This window comes from Ictalurus punctatus, chromosome 26 (genome assembly GCF_001660625.3).
Source record: "Ictalurus punctatus breed USDA103 chromosome 26, Coco_2.0, whole genome shotgun sequence".
Taxonomy (NCBI): domain Eukaryota; kingdom Metazoa; phylum Chordata; class Actinopteri; order Siluriformes; family Ictaluridae; genus Ictalurus; species Ictalurus punctatus.
In genome coordinates this window covers 8,659,518-8,685,944 of record NC_030441.2, presented here as the reverse complement: position 1 = coordinate 8,685,944, position 26,427 = coordinate 8,659,518, and the positions used below count along the sequence as shown (strand labels likewise).

At 37.1% G+C, this 26,427-nt stretch overlaps 1 protein-coding gene across 6 annotated transcripts in view; it reads left to right on the top strand.

The window, feature by feature from the left end:
- Positions 1-24,322, top strand: part of LOC108259089 (FERM and PDZ domain-containing protein 4) — a 77,685-nt gene extending 53,363 nt beyond the window's left edge. For 3 of the 6 annotated variants that reach the window (XM_053676327.1, XM_053676326.1, XM_053676330.1), the window contains exons 3-16: positions 852-1,012; positions 2,454-2,556; positions 3,847-3,892; positions 5,726-5,830; positions 7,784-7,891; positions 8,108-8,239; positions 14,888-15,007; positions 16,151-16,287; positions 17,765-17,891; positions 18,436-18,525; positions 18,644-18,826; positions 18,986-19,124; positions 19,392-20,396; positions 20,760-24,322. In XM_053676327.1, coding sequence (XP_053532302.1) covers positions 852-1,012; positions 2,454-2,556; positions 3,847-3,892; positions 5,726-5,830; positions 7,784-7,891; positions 8,108-8,239; positions 14,888-15,007; positions 16,151-16,287; positions 17,765-17,891; positions 18,436-18,525; positions 18,644-18,826; positions 18,986-19,124; positions 19,392-20,396; positions 20,760-23,737 — 5,434 coding nt within the window. In that variant the 3' untranslated portion in view covers positions 23,738-24,322. The remainder of the gene's footprint in view (positions 1-851; positions 1,013-2,453; positions 2,557-3,846; positions 3,893-5,725; positions 5,831-7,783; positions 7,892-8,107; positions 8,240-14,887; positions 15,008-16,150; positions 16,288-17,764; positions 17,892-18,435; positions 18,526-18,643; positions 18,827-18,985; positions 19,125-19,391; positions 20,397-20,759) is intronic. The other 3 variants (XM_017458275.3, XM_053676331.1, XM_053676328.1) reach the window with 3 other exon arrangements.
- Positions 24,323-26,427: the final 2,105 nt, after the last annotated feature.

Here is a 26,427-nt window from a genome sequence, read left to right as displayed (position 1 = left end):
TTTTTAATGGAGTAACATTTAATTTCATTATATTTGAAGGCATCTTTGCTCTACAGCATTTTTTTTTTCAAGACTTTTGCACAGTACTGTGTATATAAACAACATCGACTACATGGCTGACTTGCTTTTTTTGCATGTAGTGTTTCAGGGGCTTTTGTGCATTCACCAGTCCTGACATAATACACAAGGAATTTTTACGATGCACAAAGCGTAGTGTATGTGACCTTCAGTGCTGTTATTCTCTGCAGAGGATGCTTCATTAAATGTTAATTGTGATGTGCTCATAACTATGAAACCAGTGTTTTGCAGGAAAAAATAATAATAAATGCACTACTCGGGGCAAAAACCTTTAAAAAAAAAAAAAAAAAAAAAAACATTTTTAATAGTATATTTAAATAAAACTATATAGTGTTCAGTCCGCATATGGGTGCCAATATTTAATTCAATTCCATTAAATTTTTTTATAAAGCACTTTTAACAATGTCATTGTGACAATTGAGTGTTACAGAAATCTACATATAACATTTAAATTTAAATTATTAAAGCATCCCTAGTATCCCAATAATTCTACAGTGGGCTGTACATTATTTAACATGATGAGGTGCTCTGTATTATATTTCTGTTTATCTGACTCTCTCTCTCTCTCTCTCTCTCTCTCTCTCTCTCTCTCTCTCTCTCTCTCTCTCTCCTACATTCTGTTTTAGCTCGCTTTTAAATGATTGAAGGAAGATAAAACAAGAATTTGAGCATTTTTAAGTTTGTTAGTTGTGTAGATGTTTTTCTCACTCGTAGAATACAACCCAATCTCTCTCTCTCTCTCTCTCTCTCTCTCTCTCTCTCTCTCTCTCTAGTCAAGCATCTCAGAGCGGTTCTCTGGAGGAGATGCGTGTGGAGGGCGTTCAGCTTCTTCCTCCTGCTCCTCGTCGAGTCGAGATGAGGAGAGATCCCGTTCTGGGCTTCGGCTTTGTAGCTGGTAGTGAAAAACCTGTAGTGGTGCGCTCTGTCACGCCAGGTAAACAAGTGTACACGTTTGTTGCTCACGAAATAGTAGTGAAATGGTATAAAATATTTATAAAAATGTCGCAATAACTGAGAACTATCAGGCCCAATATTAAGGTTTTGCAATATATTTAACATTTTCTTAGATGATGACTTTAGTTTCCACAAACATTGCAAAAGCTGTAAAAGTGTTACATTATTTGTTTAGGAAAGCTAATACAATATTTTTAAAGGAGTACAGAAGATCCATCATAGCCTTCAGGGGTTTAATAATATACAGAAGGTCCTAATTTCTCTTTAAAACCAGAGAGTATTTCTAGGAGTGTGTCGTATGTGCATTTTAACGATGGTGTAATCTATTACGGGTGTAAACCTCAGGCTTCCACACAATGCAATATGATTTCGATTCATAAGGCAACAATATGATATTTGATAATGCCATTGAATCTGCTACAATACAATAGGATTTAGTAGCCGATACTTGATGTGTGACCTACTTTCTTCAGTATCTGGGGTGATGATGATGATGATGATGTAGTAGAAAAGAACCATTTTAAGTATCAGAGTTACTATTTACACATCAGTTTAACAATATGAATGACATCTTACCCAACTTAACCACCATCTGTCCTTTTTCAATAGTAATCAATTTGTTATTAAACCATAATCTATCATTATAAATCAATTTATAATGAATTATATTTGCTAACAATTGATTTATAATTCATTGCATTTTAAATCAATACATCAATACAAATAGTTTGATCCTTGCACCCCTACAATCTATGTTAGTGTAGCATCACATTAACAGTGTGACTATTTCAGATTTGCTTATCACAGTATATCACCATTCCTCTAGCCTGAAGTGTAATGCTGGCGAAAAGAGAAGATTTTTACTAGCATTTGGAAATTAGTACACATTAGAACGTGAAAATGCAAAGTGATAAATAGCCCTGTGCTGACCTGTTCAGTAAACCCATAACAAACCATTTCTGAATGTACAGAGATAACTAAAGCTTCATAAGACTGTCTTGTGCAGCACTTTCACTCATAAACCCACTATAGTGTGTACATCCCAAGGGAAATAAATGGAGCATATGAAATTATTGTGGTCATCATGAACAAAAGCTTCTTCATGAGTAATGCCAGCTGAGAGAAGTAAGCCAGAGGGTTTTCCAGAATACTTTGTGTCTGAGAGGAGAAAGTTAAGTCACAATATGGCGCAATGGTACTTTACATAGATCAGGCTAAATCACTCATGTTTTTTTTAAAAAGAGTTTCAGTAGATGTTATATCAAGCTAAGTATATGGATGGTGAATGAGAAGTACAGGTGTATTTTAGAATGTTCTTCATGACTAACACAAAAGGAGACATTGTGTGTGTGTGTGTGTGTGTGTGTGTGTGTGTGTGTGTGTGTGTGTGTGTGTGTGTGTGTGTATGTTCTTACTAACAGGAGGCCCATCTGAAGGAAAGTTGATTCCAGGAGATGAGATAATAATGATCAATGAAGAAGAAGTGGCCACCGTACCAAGAGAACGAGTCATTGACCTTGTCAGGTACAGTGAACTTTTTCTTCCATCTATGTGTATCCATTCATCCATTGAACATCATACAATAAGCAAACCTTATGTTCATCCACCAATCCATCCGCGCATCCATCCATCAATCAGTTAATCCATCCATCCATCCATCCATCCATCCATCCATCCATCCATTAATTTATCTATTCATCCATCCAGCCTATCTACCCATCCATGAATTGATCCACCTATGTATTTATCCATCAAGCCAATCATCCATCCATTCATCAATCAGTTCATCCATCCAGTTATCTATCCATTCATCCATCCATCCATCAATCAGTTCATCAATCCATCTGCCATCGATCAATCCATTTACCCGTTCCTCTAGCCATCCACCCAGCCATTAGTTCATCCATGCATCCATCCATCCAGTCAGCCATCTATCCCTCCATGAACTGACCCACCTATGTATCCATAGGTATGTTAAGGTATAGGTATATTCATAGGTGCTATGTCGACCCACCTACCATCCATCCATTCATTAGTTCAATCCATAGATCCATTTACCAGTTCATCTAGCCACCCATCCATCTGCCATCAATCCATTCATTTACCAGTTCATCCTCCCATGCACCCAATCCATCTATCCAGCCATCAATCCATCCATTTATCAGTTCTTCCTCCCATGCACCCAATCCATCTATCCAGCCATCAATCCATCCATTTATCAGTTCTTCCTCCCATGCACCCAATCCATCTATCCAGCCATCCAGCCTTCCATTTATTCATTCATCCATCCATTCATTACACGATGTGCATACTGAAAAGTCTGTTTAAAAAAAAAAAAAAAAAAACACCTTCCCTCCTGGCAGCTGAAAGAAATAAAGTCAAAGGCAACATTATGATTTTTCTCACTCTTGTGTGCATGTGGTCTCATCTCATATTTACAAGGCATAAAACAAAAATAATGAGCAAATACCAGCGAGATGAAGGTGGGTGAAATGGTGCTGACTGAAAAAAAGGTTAGTGACATTTATGCAAATTAAACCATCTTAGACTGAACTGAAACCGTGTGGATGTGCTCTTGGTGGAAGCAGCATGAGAAAACATTCAAAGGAACTGAATTTATTAATATACGATGCTATCTAGAGATTGCCTGAAATGATTGTTATGGACTTGTGTGTGTATCTGTGGCAGTAGCCTAAGAAGCCAGGCAAGAGTGTTTCTCCTGATTCAGATAATAAACTGCAATTGCTAATTAAGACCTTTCACTAAAAATAATCTTGAATGTGTGTGGGTATTTTTGTTTGTTTCTCTCCACAGGAGCTGTAAAGAATCAATCCTCTTGACTGTTGTTCAGCCATATCCAGTGAGTTAACTGACGCTAATACAACTGAAAGCAGAAAACCCTTATAAAGCATATAACTGGTGATAGACAAGTAAATTAAATAGTGTCCAGGGCACTTTCTCTATCACTTCCTAACTGGATCAGCCATTTTCCTTTTTTTTTTTTTTTTTTTAAACAGAATGTTTACTGCATCATTATAATTATTGTAAAGATTAGGCGAATTATCTCTAGTGTGGAATGGGATCATTAAATTTGAAAGTAAAAAAAAAAAAAAAAAAAAAAGTATGTCTGGAATGACAAATAAACAGCGGAGCTCTTTAAATTTTACTTTCTACACATACTTCCCTAATGTGTAGTCTATTTATGAACTAAATCTTTACCTTTTCATTTTAGACCACTTGAATGGTAATTTCTCTTGTAGATATATGTTGCTGGAACAGAAAAACACAGCATAGTTACCAGGCTCTAATCATCTTCCTTTATACTACTTTTAATTTAGTTATCACACAAACATCTTTAGCATTTCAGCTCTCGGCTTGGGTATAACCTTGAAGAAAGTGCAAAACACTGGAAATACAGGCTTTCTGATCCATTTAAATTCCTTGTTTGTTTTTTTTTTTTAAATAATAATAATAATAATAAAAACCCTCACACTAACAGCTATTAAATTGCAACTGTATGGATTGTTATTTTATTTGAGAGCCTTAATGAGTATCATTTGGCATTCGACACCCCATAATTATGCTTTTTTTTAAAGATGGGTGACAGCTTGGCTTCTCTGACCTACTGCTAAACAAAGCCAATTAATTATCCTGTTGTTACTATGTCAGCAAACTGACACTAGGGCAGGTCTCCAGTTCACGGAAGATCGAAGGAACACAACATACTGTCAGCATTGTCAGCGTTTAGCTCAGCGCTTCTTGCGCTAGTGATCAGAAGGCTTTCAAATCCCAGAGAGCCACTGTCGAGTACATCTCAACTGCTCTGCTATTGTACATACTTGTATTGGATTCACCAATGACAGTTTCTGTAAATAAATGTATGAGAGAGCACCCACCATTTTCAGTCATGTGGTACTACCATATCACTTCATAGCAATGGCCTTGTCTGGACCAGTGTGTTAGTTAAATCAGTATATTTTCTCAGTTTTGAATGAGCTCTGAAGCTTTGAGATGCTCATTTTGGCATCATTTTGCCAATAATAACATAACTAATTAATAATAATTGTTATTCATTAAAGAATGACACCAGATACTTTTTTTTATTATTTTTATCAGTTTATAGTTACATTTAATGTTGTGGAAATTAGTTCCTGTTGTCACTTACAGTATGTTATATCAGCTATAAACAGTTCCCTCCCCTTCCATTTGATTCTCTCTTGAATAAGCCAAAAATGTAAAGAAACCTCATAGCCCTCTGTCCTAAAGGCTCTCCCATGGAGGAAAACATACTGTTGTTTTTTTTTTTCCCCCCAAAACATACATTTCAACGTGCTAACACTGGAGACTCCTTCCATGAATGTTATATAAACTTTTCTTTGTTGAATAACAGCACTGTTCTTAACCTGTTTATTATTAGTCTTAGATTAAATGGAACCAGCTGTTGTTATAGAACCGAAAATATATTATGAGCGCATTAATATAAACTTAGGATATAATACAATATAATCACAACACTTGTGATTTGCCTTTCAACTGAACAGCCGTCAGAGCCGAAGTTATAGAAAATGAATCACCTTCTAAGCAATCAGACTCAAGAAGTCAATGGCGAATGAAGATTTACAGGATGCTTCAAATCAGTCATGTTTTAAAGGTGTGTGGATGTCAAAGCTTCATGTCTGTGTTCCCCTTTCAGTCTCCCAAATCAGCCTTTATCAGCGCAGCCAAAAAAGCCAAGCTGAAATCAAACCCAGTGAAGGTGCGCTTTGCTGAGGAAGTCATCATAAACGGGCAGCTTCCGGTAAGTTCTGCAGCTGTGTCAGCCTGATGCAGCGGGATAACATCATTACTAACTATACACTGTAAAACCGGATCAGTTCATTTAACTCAAAAAATTTGAGGAAACGAATTACCTCGAAATTTTTAAGTTGATAAATCAATTTCTTTAAGCCATATACACTTAAATATAACAAAAAATTAACTCAAACTTTGTAATTTAAAATAATCTTTTGTTATATTTAAGTGTATTTCATTTAAAGAAATTGATTTATCAACTTAAAAATTTTGAGGTAATTAGTTTCCTCAAATTTTTTTGAGTTAAATGAACTTATCCGGTTTTACAGTGTGATTAGGGTTGAAGTGTGGGCTAACCAAAGTCAAAACGTAATAACATAATACGAGCTCAATTAAACTCGGTTGAATGAATATTTAGCTCTAAAGGTGTTTTGCATTAAGATTATACTTTCTGATTTTGTATAAACGTATTATTGCTGACTCCTGGTTTGGAAATGTCAAAAATACCATTAACAGCAGCAACTTTCTTTAAGATTGGCAGGTCTTGATTCTGTCCCACAATGCATTTACATTGTCCTGTCTCACACTGCTTTGCCCAAGTTTCCAACAAGTAAAATCAATCAAATTATCAACAGCATGTATATTTACATTTATGTCACCTGCTATAAGCAGAAATGAAGCAAAATAAAAAGCAAGTTTTGTAAATAAATAAATAAATAAATAAATAATCAGTTCAATACAAAGTGAGTTACAGCAGATTTCATCAGGGTAAAGCTGTATCTCCCAACTGATGTGCACTGGCTTATGAGCTAGTCTTGCCTGCTGATCTCTTAGGATTTTCTTTTCTCTAGAATTTACATAGAATGGTCCAAAAAAAAAAAAAACACCAGGGAGAAACAGTTCTATGGGAAGTAATGACTTCTTGATCAGAGACGTGAGAGGAGAATGCTCAGACTGGTTTGATTGGATTATGCTTTTCAAACCAATTTTGGTGAGCCTGCACCCGTTACCCCATGTGGTCTTCAGCTATTGTAGCCTCAAAAACAGTCTGCCTTAAGGCATGAAATGTTGTGCATTCTGAGATCTCTCTCATCAACAGTGTTTTTGCTCACAAAACTGATGCTCACGGGATTTTGTTTGTATTTTGATTGATTTCGCACCATTCTGTGTAAACTTTATATATACTGTAAATGAAAATCCCAAGAGATCAGCAGTTTCTACACAGTTTCTACTCTAACCAGCCCTATCTGGCACCAACAACCATGCAATGGTCAAATTGATTTTTTCCCCCCACCTTATTATGTTTGCTTTGAACATTAGCTACAACTCAACTTGCCTCCGGATGAATTTGTGCATTGTTCTACTTCTATACACTATATGGCCAAAAGTATGTGGACACCTGACCATCACACTTGTCTAGAATGTCTTTGTATGCTGTAGATTTGAGCTTTCACTTAACTGGAACTAAGAGGCCCAAACCTGTTCCAGTATGACAATGCCCATGTGCACAACGCGAGCTCTGTGAAGACATGGTTTGCCAAGGCTGGTGCAAAAGAAGGCTAGTGTGAGTGGAGCACAAAATCCCACTAAACACCTCTGGGATGAACTCCATTTTAATGCCCATGGGTTTGGAATGGGATGCTCACCATGCACATATGGGTGTGATAGTCAGGAGTCCACATACTGGACTTTTGACAATATATTGTAATTATATAGCACCAAGTACTGCCCTAGAAACTTGGTAGTTTTTCACATTAATGAAATTTTATTAATTATTTGCCGATTAATTTACAATCAGCTTACTTTTTACGTACTATATTGCAAAATATAGTGCTACCAATTCTCTAGTTCATGCGCTGTATTTTTTGAGTAAGTGAATACCATCGTCAGGATCAAGGAAGCATGATAGATCAGTGAAATTCCTTGTAGTCAAGTATAACGGATCTCTGGTTCCATGCAGGACACTGTGAAGGACAACGCTCTGCTCTTCATGCCAAATGTCTTGAAGGTGTACTTGGAGAACGGACAGACCAAGTCTTTTCGCTTCGACAACAGCACATCCATCAAGGTGATTTTCTCGTTTGTCTGCCGCTCGATGCTCACGAGCAGTCGAAACGTGTAACTCTTGTACTTGCTATTCCCAGACGTACACTAAACTCCGCTGTCTGCTTCTTTCATTAAATTTTTACTGTCACAGTCTCATTTTCTGTACAGAGCCTGTATATTATTATCTGATGTCAAGGGAGCTAAGAAGTCAATGCGCTTTTGTCCTTATGTGAAATAGGATGTCATCATGACGCTGCAAGAGAAGCTGTCTATCAAGTGCATCGAGCATTTCTCGCTCATGCTGGAACAGAGGGCCGAGGACTTGGGCAGCAGACTGCTGCTTCTGCATGAACAGGAGATGTTGACTCTGGTAAAAAAAAAAATATATATATATATATATATATGTGTGTGTGTGTATATATATATATATATATATATATATATATATATATATATATATATATATATATATATATATATATATATAAAATAAAACAAATGAGAGATGAAAGAATTATTATTATTATTATTATTATTATTATTATTATTATTATTATTATTATTATTTTACTAATATGCAGTGGATCTCAAACTGCCTCTAATTATATAATAGCAGTACTATTTCAGGAATTTTTTAAATATTACTTTAAAAAGGTACAAAAATTACTTACACCTTTACATTCCACTGAATATGAGCGGCTGTGTATATGTACTACTATTCCAGTCCCCTCCGAAATTATTGGAACGCCAAGGCCAATTCTTTTGTTTGTGCTATACACTAAAGACACTTGGGTCTGAGATCAAACGATGAATATGAGACGATCGAACAAGTCAGAACATGGCACCTTTTATTTGAACCCACCCATTGTTCAAGTGATCAGAAATATTGGAACATGTGACTGACAGGTGTTTCTGGTTGGCCAGGTTAGCTCTGAATGTCTACTCTTGGTTTGAATCCTAGGTTTTGCATGTGAAGACTGCATTTGTTGTTAAAAAAGGATCAACCAATTAGAAGACCAGAAAGCTTTCTATGGGAGCAAAGCAAGTCATTTTGAAGCAGAGAAAAGGGGGAAAATCGATCAGAGCCATTGCGCATTAGGCATAGCCAATACAACAACAAGACATCAGCATTTGTTAAACATGCTCCTTATCCCAGAGTGATCTTCGCAGGCAGACAGCCTAAGCAAAATAATGACTAATTAAAAATGTCATTTTGGTGAAATTTATTTATAGTTTCTTTAAGTTGGGATGTCAACGTATGTTATAGGCAGAAACCTTTTGGATGTTTGCCAGAATTTAACCACATACATATATGGTGGGTTTTCCCAGCCTACCATACATATTTAGATGAAAATCTTTGCATTCTAATATTTCTTTAAAGAAAAATATTTAAGAATATAAAAAAGTAAAATGTATCCGCCTGGACCTTAATGCTTAAAATACAACAAGGTCTCAATTTTTAAAACGTATTTTAGAAAACCATACCAAAAATCGTCAACGTTCTGATGAGAAGTGTGCGTACACAATTGTGAGATTATAGGAACGTTTTCGTTTTAGATTTACAAAGACGAGGAGTTTGACCTTTTATGTTTATGTTGTTTCTCTGAGTTCAAACTTACAGGAATATAATTTTACATAGAAAAATTGTTTTTCATTACACGCACAAGTGGAGTCCCTCTACCCCACTGAAACAGAGCAGAATATAAATGCGTTAAAGGACTTTTGTGCATGTCATTGGTTGCCGAAATTAAAATTTTACCAAGTGTTTAACTGTATGTGAAACATACTGTACATCCCGGTCTCCCAAATGTACCACTGCTGCTCTTGTGTAAAGTTGGAGATAATGTAGGATGAGCAAGCAGAACAAATCCCAATGTCTGAAAACTAATCAATGATGATTTGCATTACAAAGGATGATGACTAATTTAGTGATTTTTCAGATAACACAAAATGAAACCACTTTCAGCAATGTTCACATCGTGTTTTATTGAACACACATTATCTTTACACTTTCCGTCAGTGGCGAAACTACTTGCACAGCGCATAAAAAATTAATCTGGAGTGGCTTGCTTGCGAAACATTTGTGAGACGTGTGTTGATTTTTATGGGTGTTTTTCCACATCCTGTAAGAAAGTCAGTTCTTTAGAGGCATTAGTGAAGGTGGGGGTGGGTGAGGCTTGCATAAGGCACTAAATGTGCTATGGCTAGCAGTGGATCCAATTACTTCAAATGTGGTGTTTTAGGATTTGTAGATTTCTAACACCACTCAGAAAAAGATTGCATTACCCCTCTTGCTTTTGTTTTAGTTATAGTTATATACTGTATATATTTGTAATATCAGTGATGCACTGTGTACAATAATATTCCAGACACTTCTCATGGAGAAGCTGTTTGTAATAATGATGTAACCATGTTGTTTCCACATTGTGAGAAATTTAAGAGACCCGTAAGCCAAGATAGACCCCAAATACACGTTCAAGGTTTTCAGAGAGCTCGAAAACATCGGCTCAGGATGTGAGCGCTCTCATCATTTTGTAATTATCAGAATTTATAAGAAATTGATTTGTATTAGAACGTATCAGGAATTTGACATGGCAGGATATGGTCTTATAGGAAAATAATCAGCAATGAGGCGTGGTGCATGTGATGTAAAGCGGAGGGCCATTACCCCACAAAAGTTGATCATTTTCCTATAACAACACAAAGCCTTTTATTCTTCTTGCACCACAGCAATTCGCCAATGAATAAACAAGTTAGTTCTTGTTATCACTTATCTTATAGTAGCTATAAACATCCTCCCTTATTTCCCCTCTCTTTTCAAGTTAATAATATTTGAATGCAGCTCATCATTTTCCAGAGCTCCTCCTCAGAGTCCTTCATCCTGATGACTTTCCTTGAAGTGCTGAAACAGGATAGTGTGCGCACGTCCAAAAAAAAGTGTGTGCATGGCCAAAATTAAACAAATCATGGAAGGAAAAAGGGACGGCACACTGCTATAACATTTTAATAATAAATAGAGCAGACATTGTTTCAACCGTGTCTGTCTTTTTCAGGCAGTAACAACATTAAGTCCTGAAAATCTTTAAATAGACACACCTGACAATGGGCGTAGACAACAAACAATTATCCAATGACGATAAATCATCCTTTCCAATAAAATACAATCCCAAAATATCTAACAAATACATGACATCAGCACACCAAAAAATACTTAATTAATATATATATAAAATTATATATTTCTGTAAAGCTGCTTTGAGACAATGTCCATTGTTAAAAGCGCTATACAAATAAAATGAAATTGAATTGAATTGAAAAAATACAAACAATATCCAAGCCAAAAAACTAAACAATTTATAATCAACATTAGACCTACACATAAATTAATACAAACTTATAAGTAGAAACAAAGACCAATGTCGTATAGAACATTTTATATCGCTTAAGTGCTGAAGTACTGACACTGGAGACTCCTTCCAAAATAAAAAAAAAAAAAGAGTAAACGTCTCCTCACAGAATTCAACCATATCAACGATTATACACATTATTAAAAATCATCCGTGCACATGCAAGTGTGCATATGTTATTACTACAGAAACCATTACGTATCATAAACGCATTAATAAGCCTTTTAGCTGGAACAACTGTCAGAGCTACTGTTATAGAAAAATGAATTGACACTTATCGACCAATCAAGCATTTAATATAAACACAATGAGTTATTAGTCACTGTAAAAGCCACAGGATTTTATTATCAGCTGGGATTTGCAGGAACCGGTTACATGGATTTGTATGCACAGGATGAGGTACCCTCATCGTGTTATTTATCAAGTCTGGCCAAACCACATCCATATGAGCCTTTCTGTGTTTTAATGAGGGTCTGAAGGCTTATCGAGTAGGTTGTTTTATATGCACAAAGCACCGGAAACATCTGATATGAGTCACTGTGCAAGCAGAAATGAAAACGTTCTCTCCTCAGAATGTTAGAGGCCAAGAGAGGACGCTTGAAAGCTTGTTCAATGAACCCTATATTCATTATTCTCTATACATGCATTGTTACCGTGTTATACACCGTCATCGATTATACCTCATGCATATAAGTATTTACAGATACAGGCATTTATAAACAAATTACAGATCCCCGTTCCAATGCGTTATAATTTCTGTACTACTATTAACCCACAGAGACTTGTATCAAGGAATGCTTCATATAATCTAAGACTAATAAATAAATAAACAAACAAACAAACATATCAAATTGATAGTGAATCTTTCTGAAAGGAGATGTTTGTTTAATATTTCAGCAAGGAGTCTCCAGTGTTAGCACTCTGTAACAGTCAGAGGTAGAGACTGGAGAACTGTTCTAATGCTAACTTGCTTCATGGATATTGCACAGCATTAAATGGATAAAAGTGAGATGTGTTACACAGAATAGCAATCGTTTGCAAATTGCTGTGATGTCAGAGAAATACCCCTGTTGTGTTGTTATAGGAAAATATTAACTTTGGGGTGGTAACGGTTAACTTTGCATCACACCACCTTGTCATTATTTATTTTTCTATAACAGCACTGTGTTTTATTCCTTACATAAAGCACGAGTATATTACTTATAGGCTGCATGCTACATTATAACCCATTAGGCAGTCCCTACAGGATTTGTGTGATCACAGAAATGAACTCAAAATCATGCAAACTCCACAATGTTCAGAAGAGCTTGCGATTTTTCAAAATCACCGCAGAGTTGACGCAGATTTGAGACACGTCATGTGACGACATCGCAACGCACCTTCAGCCAAAAGTCCTCTTCGATTCACATGCGTCGAACATGAGTACAGCTAAAAGGTCTCATTTACCAACAAACATCACTGCAAAAGACAACACAAAGCCATTTCATGCAATTGGAATTTCACCAATTCAAGAAGTTTTCCACATAAAAAAAACAAAAAAAAAAAACAACTCCATAAATTGCATCACAATTTTTTTTAAAAGCCGAAGAAAAACCAAGCATTTTGGCCGCAACAATCAGAAAATCCTCTGCGAAATCCTGTATGGACTGATTGTAATATCTGTACATCAGAATATTATAGAAACTAATGTTGTACAATGCAGGCTGTGGTGTAAGTATTTGTATCACACCTTACAATGCATTGTAACATACACCTTGAGAAGATTTTCTCAAATTATACTCAAATATCTATAAATGTATATAACACATAATACAGTATTATTTCAGTGAAGTGAACTCTTTTTTTTTTGTCTTTGAAATGTGAATGGAATTTCATTTCAATACCCAACACATTATGAAGCACTATACAGGTAAGTGCTATTTGCAGGTTTAGTGACAGGAGATTCACAAACAGGACATACAGCTTGGTACTTTGTGTTCTCAAAAGTAATTTATTCATTTTATTGAATTAAATAGTGTCTAATATCCTGTTTGAAACAAAATTGAGAGTAAAGCAATAGCGAAAAATTCCGGTAATGAGGATATATACATATATGTAGGTGTAGGTGTGTTTAAGCCCCTAACAGGAATAGTGCATATACAGTGTCATGAACAGATATTATAATGCATTATAAGAACTGAAATTATGTCATCATATACTTTGGCATCATATGCTTTATATATAGTTATGCCTTATATGCACAAGGTGTCCCAAAAGTCTTCATACGTAGGGGATTATGTTTGCCAGCACCATGTTGGCTGTCTCTTAGTCAGTGGATGTTCGTGGACGTCCACTTCTCGGTTGTTCTGCAACACTTCCAGTCTTTATGAATTTGTTAATAAGTTTAGCAGCAGTGTTGTGTGTGATGTGCTCGCCATGTTTCCTGTTAAAGTCCATCGCAACCTTGCGACAGCTTCCTGATCCAACCATGAGAATGATTTCAATACATTCTTCTTTTGTTGAAGGCGTTCTTAAAGGCTATCTGATATATATATATATATATATATATATATATATATATATATATATATATATATATATATAAATAAACTAAGCATGAAAAATTTTGGAAGACATTTTGCTAACAAGTGTTAATCTCCTCTATGTATGGACACTTTTGCGACACCCTGTATATGCTACTATAGGGGTGTAACCTGGCCTGGGTATTTGAGGCTGTAGGCCCAAAGATTTTTCCTTTAGCCCTGAATAATTCTCCACTGAACGTAACTGAACGTCAGTAAAAGAAGACGGCGGTGTTGTAATTTTATATCTTCAGTGATCAGAGCCGAGACCGATCAGACGGGGTTTACAGGGAAATACGTGGAAATACTCATGCCTTATTAGCTGACAGCTAATAATAAAAAATAAATTTTATTTATATATATATATATATATATATATATATATATATATATATATATATATATATATATATATATAAAACGTACTTTGCATGGCTCTGTAGCAGCTAAACCCATACAGTGATGGTTTAGTTGTGCCTCCCTCATAGGTAGCGACACCAAACCAGCCTAGTCTTGTGTTAGATAATCAAAAAGTTTGACATTTTATCGGTCTAAAATGTCATTTGTTTCGGTCATTTTATCGGTCTAAACTAGTAGTCCTGCAAACAGTGATAACACCCGAGGCAAGTTTTATGATAAATCCAACCTTTTTGTTCAATTTTCCCATTTTTAAAACAATTAGCTCTCACGTGCAAGAAATAAAATGCATGGAAACAGTTTATTTAGAAGTAAGTTATTATAATTTTTTATTTGTTTTTTTTTTTGATGTAGAAGAATCTGCGTTCAGCCCCGGTTGATTAACACTCCAGCTAACGCCCCTGTGCTACTATAACTAATTATGGCTATTTTAAGTTAACGACATGCATTATAAAATGCTATAAATGAATGATTAATACAGGATTCATTAGAAGTGCTGCAAAAAGCTTATTCTATAGAAAAAAATGCTGGAGTCCTGGAGTTATTTGACTCAAAATCATTTTCCTGCCATGCGTAAGTTTCACAGTATGTGTCTGTCACGGCGCTGACCATATTCGTACTCTCATACTCCAGGTTACGCAGAGGCCAGGATCACACAAAATGAAATGCTTTTTCAGAATCAGCTTCGTTCCAAAGGATCCAGTCGATCTTCTCAGAAGGGATGGAGTGGCTTTTGAATATCTCTATGTCCAGGTGAGAGAATTTTTACAGAGATCAGACTGCGTAAGCCCATGTATAGTGAGATGAAATATTATGCCTCCAAGTTACCAGTATGGTAACTACACATTAAAAACTAGCAATAAAAGACACTGCATATATTATGTACACTGACTGTGTTTGGTTAAATATTTTATGTACTGCTAAATTCTGACAAGCTTTAAGGTATTAAACTCGTAGCTCAAACAATGCTAATTTTTTGCGAACAATGAATGAATGAAAGTTGTTGTAACTGGCTAACAAGCAATTGTAATGATTATTAAAGATGAATTAGATAATTACAAATAAATCATCCCTAAAACACAAGATTTTCACATATATTTATGATGATTTCGTTTTTATGATGCATATATAAACTGGACATATTGCTTTTTTTTAATTATTATTTTAATTAAGCCTTTTTAAGTCAGAACACTTATTTGGAGATGTAATATTTGAAGCTGTCACATTTTAGTAGCTGTCAATCAAATCTACTCAAAGAAGAAACACTTTCCATGGAAAATTAGCATTATAGCTTAAGGTCAAATGTAAATACAGTTGGAGTCAAAGTAGATTGAAAATGCCAGTGAACTTAAAACTTCACATCCCTTTGTTCTGTTTCTGTCGTTTCTATCCTCTCTTTTCTTATCAAACCATGCAAAAAACATACATCTGTGCAGAATAGTGACCTTTAAAGCCTGTGAGCAAAGTCTCCTGGCTCCCATTCTCCCCCACTCTTGACCTAAAATATGACCCTATCCGTAATGGCTACCCAATAGTTAACTACTGAACACCTTGAATCGTATTCATTTGTATTTTAATCTAGCAGTGTGATGTGAATTGTATCCATGCTGTCGGACAAAATGACAAAGATGTCAAGTCATTACTCAAACTATTTACATCCTCTTTTAAATCAAAAGTGGGTATTTCTTTAAAAAATATGTACGTTTTAATAATCACATCATTAGATCTACAGTATGGAACAAAAATGAGAACCTCAAAGGCAAATCTCACACAAACATGACTTCAGTTCATTTAGCTTTCAGTTACTGCTGCCCATGTTAATCTTGCTTGGTTGAACAGTCCTTGTAAAAATAGACATTGGGCTATAACGTGTTTTTATCACCCTCCCTCCCTCAGAGCTGTAATGACGTGGTCCGGGAGCGCTTTGGCCCTGAACTGAAGTATGACGCCGCTCTTCGTCTCGCTGCTCTGCAGATGTACGTCCTCAGCCTCACCACACGGCCGACACAGAAGTTCTCAATGAAGTACATCCAGTGAGTAAGCCTTCACTTGACTGCCTCGCACTTCAGAACTGAGAGCGAACAGCCTAAGTGAAGCTTGATCCCTTTATCCATCAGTCTACTGTCAGACCTAATTAAAAGGAGGAGTGTTTACAGCAGGAACTGTGTGACTGAGAGACGCTGTGATTTATAGCTTTTAATTTGCCAACTCTTGCATTCCATCAGGGTAACTTTCATAAATCAGGCATTTTAGGACTATAGTACAGTGGCAGTATTATCATGAATTACTTCATTAAGTTTCAAATGTCAGCTCGTATCTTAAAGGTGGGGTGAGTGAATTCTTTTTTATAAGTAAGTTTTTCTTACTTTCCAGCAGTTCTATATGTGCTCAGAAAACCTGGTCTTTGTGGCACCCCAGACTCTTTGGAAATGGAGAGAAAATAAATAAAATGGACTATCAGTACCTAATCAATCAGGACAGATTAGGCATCTGTACTTGTGTCAGTCATGTTGAATGTCCATTCAAAAATATTGCACAAGTATTCAGACAATCTTATTTAGTTTGTGTATATGTGGGGGAGGGGGGATGGGCTGGGTGAATCGTATTCAAAGTTGGTGATTCAAGTCCAAAGGTTGTGTCAATATTTAGGTGGGGAAAGTTACATATATTCAGAGATGGATTAAGTCGATTTTCTGAGCAGGCTGTTTAAATTATGCAAAAGTGTTCAGTGGGGTTGAGGTCAGGGCTCTGTGCAGTATGCTCGAGTTCTTCCACTCCAACTTTGGCAAACCATGTGTTCACGGAGCTTGCTTTGTGTACAGGGGCATTGTCATTGCTGGACCAGGTATGAGCCTCTTAGTTCTAGTAAAGGGAGATTGTAATAATATAGCATTCAGAGACGTCCTATACAGTTGTGTGCTTCCAACTTTGTGGCGACAGTTTGTGGAAGAACCACATACAGGTGTGATGGACAGGTGTCCACATACTTTTGGTCACATACAGTAGTGCATGTTTATAATAATCTATAAATATTCGAGCACATTTAAATGTTGTCGCACATACACGCTACAACACATGTTTAAAAAGAGGTATGCGATTCCTGTTTCCTCAGTGTCTATATGAACGTAATACAGTATGCACTCTGCACTGGCAATGTGTTATGTAGATTACTTATACTACATTATATTAATAATTCATAATGCAAAATAGACATTGCTATGAAGTTCAATGCATTTACAACTATATGTATCATGTGTTATAAATGTATTATAACACATTATGAATGTATTTATAGTTCATTATAAATAAGGCCTTGATGGAAAGTGTTACCGACTACAATTAAAAAAAAAAAAAATTATAGATTATAATGGACAATTATTACCAGAAAAATAGTCTATAGATATATAACCCATTCAGCTATTCAGATTTGGACTTAAACAAGAAACAAAAAAGCGTTTGCCATATTCAGTCTGCCAAGTGTCCTCACAGTGCACATATGCTGTCCCACAGGAAGCAGTGGGGTTTGGCACATTTCCTACCCCCCTCGGTGTTCTCCAGCATGAAGGAGAAAAACATCAAAAAAGCTCTGACTCACATCCTGAAAACCAATCAGAATCTAGTAGCCCCTGGGAAGAAGGTGGGTATCCCTTAGTATCTGTTTATACTGATCAGGGACCAGATTCTACAATCAACTGTAAATAAAAGATTCTTCAGAAACTCCTATCAGTCCAGTGTCTCATCTTCCAAAGCAAAATCCCCCGTGTTGAATTAACACCTTCAGTGCTTTTATGTGTCCAAATGGACACGAATGAACACTGATAGAGTAAAATCTCTAAAACACTCTAGGTGTTAATTCAACACTGGGGATTTTGCTGTGAGTATGCTGTGTGAGGTTTGGTAAAATGTTAGAAGAGAGGCATCTAGTGGTACAAAGGCAAGGCAACAAACATTCACAAACCTTTTGAAAGCATCGTTGCCAACAAAGGTGAGATGTTTCTTACGTGGATATTCGTTCACACAGAAATCATTAAATATGCATTGAGATGTCGTCTGCCTTAAAATGAGCTCTAATAATACATGTATCTATTATTATCTTGTTAATCTAATCCTCTCTTCAAGACCACTGTGATAAGAAATCCACAGATTTCTTGAGTAATGAGAACTTTAATATTGTTTTGCAGTTAACCATATTGCAAGCAAAGGTTCACTATTTGAAGTATCTCAGTGATTTGAGATTGTATGGAGGACGAGTGTTTAAATCTCTTCTACTGGTAAGTTCATTATGATTACCGTGCAACTTTAAAGTGAATTTTAACATACAGTATGTGCTCACTGTTATTACACTTTCTTGATTTTTTTTTTTTTTGTTGGCTTCCTTTTCATGTATAGCAAGGGGATAAGGAAACAGGTGTTACATTACTTGTAGGACCGAGGTATGGTATCAGTCATGTTATCAATGTCAAGACAAATCTAGTGGCCCTGCTGGCAGACTTCAGCCATGTTAATCGCATTGAGATACTCACAGAGGATGAGGTCAATGTGCGGGTAGAACTACATGTTTTGGACGTCAAGGTATACTATTAAAAATGTGCAATGTGGTCTGCTGATCAATTAAACACTACTACTATGCTATTTAATTTCGATATACAGTATGATCAAGACAAGTGGTTTCAAATTGTCTTTGAGTCATGAATAGGTTTTAATGTCATTCCAAATTTCTTTCTGAAACAGCCTATCACGTTAATAATGGAGTCCAGTGATGCCATGAACCTGGCTTGCCTAACAGCTGGGTACTATCGTCTTCTAGTGGACTCACGTCGCTCCATTTTCAATATGGCCCACAGCAACAGCAGCGGAGAAATAGACAGTGGTAAGTGCCTATGGATGAATTTATTTCAAGCTCAGAGTAGATACACTGCTTTCATTTGTTTGTGCAAAAACAATCAAAAGTTTATGCAAAATGCACAGATTAATTAGTTTCAGGTTATTTTCTTAAACAATTGTTATTGCACAATAGAAATGAAATACTCATTTTTTTTATTATTATTATTAAATGATAAATGTTAGAGGTCTTTAAACTTTTGATGGGCAACAAGCTTTCTAAATGAGATTGACAAGATGTTTCTATCCATTTCAGGCCAGGATGCTAGAGAACTTGAGTGGCCGTACAGTACCTCTTTGGGTACCTGTGAAGATCTCAACAATCAAGAGAGCATATCTTCTTATCGGCCCGAAGCAGATTACCCACAGGAAAAAGCAAGAGAGGACAGCATAAGCTCTCCTTATGTTCCAGAGCCCCTGCCACCCCCTTATCCAGGCCTCAGTGAAGAGAGGTCACAACTAAGAAGCAAAAGCCCCCAACTTCCACCTCTTCCACCTGTAAGGCATCAACCCCAGGACTCTCCCAGGAGTGCTAAGGTGTCCTTTATATTCAGAGATCCACTTTTACATGCTGTAAACCCTCGGAACCTGGGTTATCAGCGCCTCATGGATGAGAGTCCTGAGTTGCTTGAACGGCCTGATTTCATTTCCAGCAGTGATGTGGGCTTTGGCACTCCAGATGGTGCAACGTTTCAGATTAGGCCTCATGTAGTCTATAGCAACATTGGTGAGGGGAAAATCTTTGACAACACTGAAGGTATCGAAGAACCTCTCTTACGTGATTTATGCTATGCTGAGACCACGGATGATGTGGAGGATGAGGATGAAGCTAGCTGTGAAGAGGACACACCTGCAATACCTGGAGAGGGTGAAGTCGGGCTGCCAACAAGCAAGATAACTTTTCTCACCCTTTCTGGTTCCAGCGACGATATCATAGATTTAACCGCCCTTCCACCTCCAGAGGGAGATGATGATGAGGATGAAAATGATGCAATTCTTCTTTCCCTCAACATGGCCATTGCTGCACCTCCGCCTGGTTTCAGGGACAGTTCAGATGAGGAAGGAGCAGAGAGCAAAAGCCGTCTACAAAGTTGCTGTGACAATGACAGCATTCCTGTGTCGCTGATTGATGCTGTCCCAACGCATGGTGAGGGCAATAGTGTCAGAATATTGGATCATGCTGTTGTGGATACACTGCAAGCACTAGAAGCACTTGCTGTATCTGAGGAAACCACACAGTCTCAGTCTAACAGCGTTGCAGGTCTTTATATTATTACTGCATTCACAAAGTTTTACTAGACTCTGTTTTAGGTATACAGCAAAATTCCAACTGTGGAATTACTGTAACTGCTAGATTCTTTCATTAACACATGCCAAGTTAATTTCGTACTGGAAATTTTGCTGTGTACTTAATTACTATCTAAATACCAAAAATACTCAATGTATAAATTTGTGTAAAAGGTCATATAAAAGTGCAAGGGACTGAAATGTATAAAATGTAATAGGGGATTAAAACAAGCCATGACTTACTTTATCAAAAACATTAACCCAATAAATAGTAAATATGAACAATGAAAGTAAACAGTGCAACAAAAACTTACTTGCCCATAATTTTTACCTACAGGAACTGGCATATCACGAGCTTTTAGTCCGGAGTCCTCATCAGATTCAGGAAATGAGACCAACTCCTCAGAGATGACCGAGAGCTCAGAACAAACTGCAGGCCACAGGCTGTCTGAGAATGCGATGCGTCTTCTTGTGGCCACCACAGAGGGCTACCAACCCCTTCAGGAGGAAAAGACAGAATTCCCTGTCTCCCCTTGTGCCAGAGCGTCTATTCCTAAGCCACCACGTAGTCCCTCAAGACGCAAAGACTTGGCGGTTCAGTCTACAGCAGTGCCTTCAAAGCATAATGTACCGTCTTCTGATAATCCAGAGACAGAGCCTGAGGCAAAGACAGAGAAGTCCCTGGGTAAATACCTGGTCAAGTCTCACTCAAGCACTCTTTTGAATACTGGAAAGCGATTGAAAGCAATAGCGACTGAGGGAAGACGAATAAAAAAAAATAAAGATGCACCAGGCAAGTATAACACCTTCAGTGGAAGAGAAAGTAATAGAAGAAGACAACTGGTTGTGAAAGAATTCTGTGAAAGATTTCAAGGACTACAGTCCCCAATAGAAAATGAGCCTACAGGGAGTCAGGTTGCAGAATCTCTTGGTTCAAGAGAGGAGCTAACTGGCAGTAATTGTAGTCTCCCAACAAAGAACCTTCAGGATACTGAACAGACTGAAATCTATAAGGATGATCAACAGATCCTTCCACCATTACGACAAGGAGTGGCACGACTGTGTGAGTACCACCTAGCCAAGCGGATTTCTTCTTTGCAAAATGAAGCTCGGATTTCCCTTCAGAGTTCCCAGTCCTCGTCTCTGGATGTTGGTGGCAGTACAGGAAGTAGTGCTTCTGCAACACCAGTGGACTCCCCATTTTGTGCCACTGACTGCAAGAGCTCTTTCTCTGGATCCTCCTCCTCCCTACTCCTCACATCAAGGGACCTTCACCCTCATGCAGATGCTGCTCTCCTGAGGAAGATGCTGCCAAATGTACATCCTCCGGGATCCAATCCATCCCTCAGTGCCCGACCATCCAAAATCAAGGAAACCACAGGTACAGCTCGAAGGAGCAACCTTCTAAGTGATCTGCATGCAAAACGTGGCAGTGTAAGAAGCATTAACACAAAGGAGGGGAGTGAGTCTTATAGGCAGTTGATAAACTATCTAACAGTTAGCCAGATGCATCAGGGGGCAGGACTAGGGGGATGCAAAAAGGACAGCAGAAGGCATATCACAAACTCTTCACTCTTTTTAGACACCATTAAAGGTAAAGGGAACATTAATATCAAATGTCCCTGCATGCCACCTTCTCCCTCGCTCCTTCCCAACTCAAACCCCAGTGCAGCTTCTCAAAGAGTCCCCAAAATATACCACTCAACCACTTTGCCTACTAAATTGAAGAGGAGTCCTGATTTGCATGCTCAGAGACCTGTCAACAACCTTGAAGTAAGGCCTAATCATTCTGAAAGAAGAAGGTCATTTTCTGGCCTCGAGTGTGAGATAGAGCAAAGTTTTAGCCTTGATCAGGTCCCGTCTTTAAATAGGAACCACAGTGAAGGGATACCGCATGCAAGCACAGAAGACTTGCTAATGTCTGACTGCAAGGTGACACATGCTGTCCAACAGACGCTTAATGATTCTTTTTGTCTCTCTAGTGTAGCTTGCAAAGAAGACCGCAGAATGCTGTTGAGAGGAGAAGGAGACTCACCTGCTAGTTTACCAAGGCACGTCAAAACTTGTGCCGTCCCTCTACCACCTCCACCACCACCACCACCACTATCTCTTCCACCACCACCACCATTAACTCCTCCCCTGCAATCAAGTCTGTCAAAGAGCATCAGTTACAGTGGGCCAACACAAGAGTCAGTTGTCCCTCTTAGACAGAACCATGTAACTTCTCAAGGGTTAAATCAGTGTGACACCAATAGTCTAAATCATGGCAGAGAAATAAGAAGAAATACTAGTATTATAACTACTGACTCTGAAAGTATTGATGCACTGATTGAGAAATCAAGAGCACTATCACTGGGTAGATTTCAGCAAGATCATTTGCAAGCAACTGAGCCACAACTACAAATAAGGCCTTCCAAGAAGAAGCTGTCAAAAAGCTACTCCCAAGGTTCAGTGGCATCCCAGACCATGGGTTGGTCTGTGAGCAACAGGGACAGCAGAACAGATGGTGTCATTTTTCCAGTACAAAAGGATACAAAGCAGATGAGATCCATGCAGAAGCTGGATATAAATCCCTGGACATGCAATGGTCCATTCAGTTACTGTTTCTTCAAAAAGAAAAACCCGACAGTGGAGGATGAAGGTGACATAGGGGATGGTTTTAGAAGGCAGCTTTGTGGCTTGGATGAAGCAGGACCTTCCCAATACAACATCAGCCCTGTTCTAGACACAACAGGAGAGCAGCTGTATGCAGAAGTTTTAAACAATATGACCTTTGGGGACAGGCTGGTTCGCATTAATGCCCTGAAAGACCACACGTATGTGTACCCCGCTGTTTTTTCTGATGTTCGAAGAGATGTTAGTGAGCTGATTGCTGTGGTGCGTTCTAGCGTGGGTAGAAGTGACAGAGGAACCCCACCCATGCAGATAGAGGAGCTGGCACAGTACAAGCACCTGCTAGCAATTGAATCTAAAGCACTTGGTCAGTCATGCCGCAGGATGGCCCAAGCACATGGAAGCCCAGAGGAGATGCTGCTAGCAGTCAGTTCCAGTTTTCAGGTGCTTTGCTGCTTATCTGAGATCTGTATGTGCTTGGTTCGTGGCTTAGGTGCTTCAGCAAGCCAGCAGCAGCGTGAGGTTGTGGCTAAGGTTGATGAGGTGGTCATGAACTACATGTGCTTGCTCCGGGCAGCTGAGGGAGCCTCAGGTAGTGCTCCTGGGGACCAAAGTGTTAAAACACTTGATCGCCATTCTAGCACCATGTCAGCAATCATCAACACTCTCACCCGCTCTCTGAAAACACTGCTCAACAAGTAGGCCTCTTCTGTCACTGAGTCAACCTTTTATTTGCAAAGCCATAAATGGACATCTGGGTTGAATAAACCCCAAAGTAATCTACTGTAACGAAATACTCCTGTGGTGTGCATATTTATATTTTATGTTAGAATGTATATACAAACAAATTATAGAACTTTTTAAAGAGCTTTAAACTGACTGTTCATGTATCCTAAATATCTTATAATGCTGTAATGTCCCATATTGCAGTTGAAACCTAGGGGATCCAAGTAGATGATTTTGCTAAAGAGTAAACTGGCTTCATATCGCAAATAACTAAATTGCTGTTTTTTTTTCATTAATTTAATTTCATTTTATTTACTATTTGACCAAAATAAATAATGTGATTAACAACATATTGAAATGTACAGCAAATACAGTATGTACTTATATAATGATTTGCTGTTTTCAAAAATATAATGACTAATAAGTATTTTGATTGTTTACTTTGTATTTTCTGACATGATGCTTTAGTCATTAGCCAATATAATTGAAAATTATACACATAATCATGACCACCCTTAATTTTTAATCTCCAGAATACAATAAAGTGTTTAAAGGGTTGAAGGGTTATCTGTTTTATTAACACATTAACACATTGAATGGTCATTTGATCTGCTTACTCATGTAAACATGTAAGTTAAAACATTTGCATCACAGCACTTGCAACAAATTATTTCCTATTGGGCAGATGAATCTTTGTATGCCAATTTGCAGCTTTACAAGACAAATTGACTGCAGCTGGTTGCCAACTCTTGTTCATAGAGAGGGCCACATGTCGATTAATAAGCCTTAGTGATGATACTATGCGATTATAATCACATGACATAAATGTGATGTCCACAAAGGTAAGATTTAACTTTAATTTTAAGGCTGTAAATGTGTCAGGAATAAAAGTATTTCTAATTGTAATGCAATAATATGTATGACAAACTCATGCAATAAAATAAATACTAATTAGTATTAGAAAATGTATTATTATTATTATTATTATTATTATTATTATTATTATTATTATTATTATAGTTTCAGACATCTCCCTGAATGTTATCAATATCACAAGTGGGCAGAAAGTCAAAGTTATCATTACAATTTAACAAATTAGTGATTTTCATTTTTCATCACCTCACTTGTATAAACCAAAGCAGAAAAACAAAAGAATGTTAAATGGTTGGTCATGTCTCCTGTGGGCATGATATCTACAATATATAACTAAACATCAATACAATAGTTTACTACATGCAAAAACTGTACCCAAGAACCTAATTTGAGCCTAAATGTACGACTAACATAACATTAAGTATGAAAGTCTCGCTGGTTCCTGTTGAATAGCTGTTTCCATTGTTAGCTAGTTTGCAAACATGCTCCCGTTCACCAGTTCTCTCTAAACATCACCGAGATTTCGCAGTGATATTGAATGTTAAGAATATATCGTTTTCTACCAGTGACTTCATAGTAATTGAATTTAATTCTATATTTTAGCTATGCATGATGCTACTAAGACGATATTAACATTGACAAAGAAATGCCTCGTTTTGCCAGATTTGCTAAATTACTAGATAGCCAACAGATCTTGGAGATGTTCCATGTCATGTTCTATGTGATTTTTAACTCTTATGTGGTAATGCAACATTTTACACGGTTCATTCATTTTCATCTAACATTTTTCCCCAGTGGATTCGCAGCCTAACATGGAAAAACTAATGCCTAATAACATCTGGCAAAGTGACTATCGATGAAAATTAGCCTTTGGGCTAACTTTGGTACATTTACAATTATGAATGTTGATCAATGTACACTGTCCCTTTTGGAAATAAATAAATAAATAAATAAACAAACACTGGGTTTGAGACAAGAAATTCCTTTGAATAACCCACTCATAGCAGGGCATCACGCACATATCTGCATACACACACCCCTACGGGTAATTTTTGAGTAGCCAATCCATCTAACAGCATGTTTTAGAAAGGTGTGATGAAATTGGAATAACATGGAGGAAACACAGAGAGAACATGTAAAACACCACTTAGAGAGTAACCTGGGCTCAGGATTGAACTGCGGACCTTGGAGGAGCTCTGAAGTGGCACCGCTACCTACTGCGTTACTGTGCTGTACCACCATGCCTTTACTGTGTAACTAACATACACTTAATTACACCGAACAACTAGTTTTAAATGACCAAACTTTATAGAATGTAACACATGAACATGCAGTACATTTAATTAACTGTCAAATAATTTATTTTCAATAACATTCTTTGATGTAAAGTAAATGTTAGCTAAAATTAGATTTGGTTCATGTGTTTTAGCTGGCTAGCTTGGCTATTAGCTATCAAAGTTTCATATTGTTTCAAGTTTCATATGTTTAATTTCATACTAACAAATATGAAACTAAAGACAAATTTGTAGTCAGTGGTTAATCTTGCTTCACTAATTGCATATAATGTAAAGTAGATGGTGATTGCAGAATGCTGTATATGGGTCATCTGGATAAAGTTACTGAAGTTTGAATAAATGAATGAATGAATTAAAGTGCATTTATTTTACACTAAAATATTTTGATGTACATTAAGTTCACAGTTTCTGGGAAACCAGGAATATAAGACGACTGATACTTCAATTCTTATCAACTAAACTTTAAAGACCTTTTTCTCTGTGGTTTTATGTTTTAGA